General features: G+C 28.7%; 1 protein-coding gene across 1 annotated transcript; it reads left to right on the plus strand.

Moving 5' to 3' along the window:
* Positions 1–619: 619 nt before the first annotated feature.
* LOC141684932 (uncharacterized) lies at positions 620–1,339 on the plus strand. The gene has a single exon (XM_074490067.1). It carries the CDS (start codon positions 620–622, stop codon positions 1,337–1,339), a length of 720 nt encoding a protein of 239 aa, XP_074346168.1.
* Positions 1,340–6,000: the final 4,661 nt, after the last annotated feature.

Here is a 6,000-nt window from a genome sequence, read left to right on the forward strand (position 1 = left end):
TCAATTTTGAAAAATATAATAAAGACAAGATTCTAAACAAGATTTGATACATATTTGCCAGATAAAAACTGTCGTACATCGGCATCATACATTAATCAATTTCCATGACTATCATGTTTATATTTCATCTTAATTAACGTACACATACATAATATTTTTTAATAACTTTTTTTTTTTTTGAAACAAAACTGAATATTTCATTCAAGAAGCATCAATAGTACAAATCTCAAAATAACTTTGTTACGGAACATTTCAAAATTCAAAATAGTTTCTGTATAAAACAAATTGCATTACTTAGATCACGTTTTAAATTAAATTCTGATTGCAGAATCAACTCCACTTACCAAAATAGTAGTATAACTTAATTAGTGACCAGTATAATATGCTTAAAGTCAAATTAAGGCATATATTTGCCATATCAAAATAAATGAAATTGCATAATATACTCTTAATTAGCTTATGTCAAGGTGCTTATTAGTTGTCTTTCTCACCTTTTTCCTCTATAAATATTTCCTGGTCATCTTACATTTCAAATGTTCACAGCCTCTTTTTCAGTTTCGGTTTCGATTTCGGTTTTAGTTTTTTTAGTATACTTAAGTTTTGTAGTCTCTACAGAAACATGAAAACAACTAACCAAGAAAACATTAAACCAGTAGATGGAAATGATCATAGTAGCGGTTTCGGTTTCGGTTTCGATTTTGCTTTCGGGTACAAAGAGCTGCACGAGGCTCCTCTGTTTGTTTACGCAGATGAACTTTTCGACAGTGGTATGATCAAGCCTTTGAAGGTTTATGAAGATTCTGATCCATTGATTGTAAAAGGAAAAAACGAGAAGTTCTTGCTGAAAAAAGGCTCTGATCATCGAAAAGATTCGAGAAGCAGTTCATCTTCGAGAGTATTCGAATTATCACCAAATTTTTCCGCTAATATTCAAAAAGAAAGAATGGAAAAATCTTCTTTAGGTTCGAGGTCATGGAGTCCGAGTTCAAGCGACTGGTGCAAGAAATGGAAGCTGAGAGATTTATTATTGTTTCGAAGCGTATCGGAAGGTCATGCAAGTACGAAAGACGATCATGGCAAAAAATGCCGTGAGACTGTAGGTTTTGGGTTCAGAGATCGGAGTGATTTTAGTGAAGTAAAAAAAGGCGGCGAGAGACGGAGGAAGAAGGAGGGCATATCTGCTCATGAAAGGCTTTATGTGAAGAACAGGAGAGCAGGAGAGGAGATGAAGAGGAAGACATTCTTGCCTTACAGAAAAACTCTGTTGATTGGTTGTTCTGATCTTGATCCTGGTGTTTATGAATATTGCAAGGGACATGCAGTTGAGTTGAAATGCTGATTTGTTAGTGATTTTAGTTGATGATGATTTGGTTTTAATTTTGGATGTAGAGTGTTTGCGGTTTTGATTTGTTATCGATATCCTTTTAAGTTGACTTGACTATTGTTTTTCGAACGTAAATTCTTTCCGACATCCTCTTAAGTTGACTTGACTATTATTTTTTGAACGTAAATTCTTTCCGACACACTTTCCTTCATTATAGATTTCGGAAATAGAAACTAATCGGTTGAAAAATTGTTTCTGATCGATCGGACGATTTTTAAAAATCTTGCTTTTTATCGACAATTTTATAATTCAGTCAAATATTTTTGACCGATTTTAAGTAATTTTTGAAAAATCGGCCGATTTCTAAAAATTATGCTATTGTGTCCTGTGTCACTATCTGCTGCAAGTCACTGGAAGACTGCTAACTAATCTTGCAAAAGACTATGCAAAAGACTCGTCTTTGTCAGCGAGTTCAATTTCTTAAAAAAATCCAAGGAAGACGATTTAAAGAAATCTAGGGCAAAGAAGAAAAAAGAACGAGAAGGCTGTGGTAGCATTGTCAGCTCATGAACGGCATTATAAGGTGAAACGAGCAGCCGCGGAGGAGGTCTGTTATCAGAGTATTCAGTATCTGGCACGGTGAACATGAATGCTGAAGGGGATTCGTTGTCTGGAACTATACCGATCGAGTAGGTTGAAGCTCAATGTCATGAAGGTTGTTCCTGCTCATGTTCTTCGACAATGCCAGCATCATATATCAAGTCCAGTGGGTGAGGATCCCACCTGCTTTTGTATGTTATAGCCTTTATAATACATTTCACACATATAACACTTACAGAGGTAGAATGGTTCACTATACTTCTTCGCGTATAGCGTTTTACCTGGCTGAAGGTGGTGCTCAACCTCTCTGGGAAATTCTGCGCAAACTTTTTGTATTTGCAAGGAACACAACCATAGAAAAACAATAGAGTTAAAAGCATTTTGTCTATCTGAACTATGAAAAATCCACACTTTGTGTACCTGAACTATCACATCTAGCAAAATGCATACTATACTATCCATTTTGTAGCAAAATGCATGCTACTGCTAAAAGGGTTTAACTCCGTAAGGACATTTCCGGAAATACATATAAAAGTCGAGGGCGTGGAGCTAAAAACACATATGCAACTCAAACCAATTGAAAAGCTAATTTCATATTTCAATTTCTTCTTTCACTGTTTTTGTTTGGCTCTGATGGATGAATGATGTGTGTGTGGTATGTTGGTGGTAGAACGCACTGCGTGAACGGAGATTTGTTAGTTGTGTCAATGGTCGAAGGGATTGTAAGTATTTCCGATCGGTTGATTTTATCAAGAGAAATGAAGAGAAATTGGAAAAATTGATGGTGTTGCACTTGCAGCAACACAAAGAGAAGAAGATCAGCTCTTCCAAATTTAAACTTAGTCCATGTGTTTGTTTGAATGTTGTTGTTTGTTTTGGTCCCAGTGCATCAAAGATATAATGTGGTCTGTTTGTGTGTTGTTTTTGACGGGTTAAAGTCATGTACTATGTGGTTCATTGGATTTAGGGAAATGTTAAATCCAAAATTGGATTTTAATTTCCAAGCAAAAGTGCTCTGAAAAGGCTGAATTATCCTCACTTTAATTTTTATTAGGATTATTGATGTACATCTAGGTAGGGCATTTTAGTCTTTACACATGATTTTTGCTCTGGAAATTAAAAAGGAGATTACATTTTCCTTAAGTTATTGTCCATCCTATTTGTAATGCATTTTTGAAATAAGAACTGATCTAAGTGAAGAAATTTATGTGATGTTTCTTGTTTTTATTGACATTGTGGGAGTTAGAATGAACATACATTGACAAATTACACAATAATAAATATTAAAATTCATTCAATCAGTCTCTTCCATTATTAAACTAGATAAAAATATAACAAACTTGCTTAAGAAGGATAAAAACACATTAGACGGATAGTGAAAAACATAGGAAAGGGATAGAAATACAACAATAAACTCTAGTTCGACTAGAGTGCCTACATGAGATCTGCCACAAGGATGATACTTGTTTAAACAAAAATGGTACTTATTTTTGGTCATGTCTACTAGTTAACTTAACTGACTGCTCACAGATATGTCCTGCAAAACATGGGCCCAAGATTAAAAACCTGGATTAATATTTGTAGAGAATTAAATTCATAATCTGTGCGAATCACTGATTGAAATTAATATATTAATATCAAATATTCAATTCGTACTTGAAAAGAATAATTATGTGGTTTAAATGAATCGAATCACTTATCTAATATATTAGTTTTATTTTTATGAAACAAATTGTATATTTATCTTAGAAACCAAATATTTGTTATTTTTGATAATTTAATATTAATTAATATTTTTGATAATTATCTTATAATTAGATTTTTCATTATAGTTTAATTAAAATTACTTAATTATTAATAAATATTATTTTTCAAATTAAAAGTAAATAGTTGTTATTAGACTTAATTTAATATTACTTAATATGATCTTAAATACAACCCATAAATTTGTTATTGTTAAAAAGGGTTTTTTAACTTAAAAGTACCATAAATTTGTTATGGTACAGTTGAATCTCGATTAATAAATACTTTTGGGGCCGAAATATTTTATTTATTAATCGAGATTATTCATTTATCGAGATCAAAAATACACTATCTATATTATATTGGGACCGAAAAAATAATTTATTTCACGAGATTATTCGTTTATCGAATATTCATTTATCGAGTTTCTACTATATTTTAAAGTAAATTTGTTATTGTTAAAAATATAACAAAGTACCATAAATTTCGCTTCTATACTATTTATTAATAAGCGAAATCATGTATAATTTGGTAATAAAAATATCAAAGTACCAACGTACCAAATTTTGGTACTCACATGATATAAGTTGATTTTTTTTATATAAACTTTGTTTTCAACACAAATAGACTTCTATTTTTCATAAACTTTATTTTCTATCAGTTAGTGTTATCTAAAAGTGAATTTATTAATTATATCAAAAAAAAATTAAGTAACATTAATTAAGTAAAATAACATATATGTACTTTTAATTTGAAAAACTACAAACTACTAAGTAAACTACTAACACAAATTGACTTATATTTTCTGTAAACTTTATTTTCTACTAGTTAGTGTTTATTCTAGTGTCAGTTTACTTTGAGATTGGATAATTTTATTTTAAAAATGATTAAATAATAGTAAATGATTTTAGTGATATTTATTAACTTTTAAACTGAAAATTATTGATTTAACGAATGTATTTGTTACTGATCATCACATCGTTTATTTACTTTTGAGTTAAAAAAACTTTTTTTAACGATAACAAATTTATGGTTTTTATTTATATCATATTAAGTAATATTAAATTAAGTCTAATAACAACTTTTTTCTTTTAATTTGAAAAATAATATTTATCAATGATTAAGTAATTTTAATTAAACTATATTAAAAAGCAATTATAAGATAATTATCAAATAATATTAATTATTATTAAAATATAAAAAGTAACAAATATTTGGTTCATAAGATAAATATACAATCTGTTCACAAAAATAAATTTAATATGTTAAGTTTCTCTATCAAGCATAAGTGATTCGATTCATTTTAACCACAAAATTATTTTTTGCAAGTACCAATTTAATATTTGATATTAATTGATTAATTTCAATCAATGTTTCGTATGAATTATGAATTCAATTCTCTACAAATACTAATTCAACGTTTTTAATCTCGGGACCGTGTTTCGCACGAGATATCAACTATCTATACCAATAAGCCAAATCATGTTTTTTTCAAAACATAGAAGTACCAAACTTTAGTACCCATCTAGAAAATTATACAATTATTTTTTAAATTTTATATAATTAAATCTCAAGTAACACAAATTAACTTCTATTGTCTTTAATCTTTGTTTTTACTTATTTTTTATTTGTTAGTATACATTTAATCGCCGATTTACTTTTAAATAATCATATTAGTAAAAGTTAACATGTTAGATTTATATAAATAAATAACAAGATGCATAAATAGAACCATAGGGTGAAATTTCAGAATTACACTTAACTTCAATTTTTCAACTACATAATTTAATAGTATTTATTTATTACATTTTGATCTATATTTTATGCGGATCTTTAGGTCCAATTTTATGCAAATAATAACTTTATATTATATTTAATTTCGGACCCGTGCTTCGCATGAATTAGAAATTAGTTAATAACCTTTATTAATAAGCGAAACCTCTTTTTAAATAGTATTTAGTTTCACTTATTTTTTGGTACCACCACCTTTTGGTTTCACTTTTTATAATTCATGTAAGCGAAACCTCTTTTTAAGTGGCACTTGGTTTCACTTATTTTTTGTAGCACCACCTTTTAGTTTCATTTTTTATAATTCATGTTATAACTCTAACCGTATTATTTTATCATTTTTGATTCCTATATGACTTATAATTATATATATTATTTTTACCCGTTTTTCATTATTCATAAACTTTTTAAGTGATACTTTGTTTTCACTTATTTTTTGGTTCTATCCCCTTTTATTTTTAATTTTTATGATTCATGTTATAACTCTAAGTGTATTATTTTTATCCTTTTTGATTTTCATATGACTTATAATTATATATGTATTT

This window comes from Apium graveolens, chromosome 9 (assembly GCF_009905375.1).
Source record: "Apium graveolens cultivar Ventura chromosome 9, ASM990537v1, whole genome shotgun sequence".
NCBI lineage: Eukaryota > Viridiplantae > Streptophyta > Magnoliopsida > Apiales > Apiaceae > Apium > Apium graveolens.

Bases quoted from the DNA above. Each gene is read 5' to 3' on its own strand.
- LOC141684932 (XM_074490067.1), top strand. From the start codon at position 620: ATGAAAACAACTAACCAAGAAAACATTAAACCAGTAGATGGAAATGAT.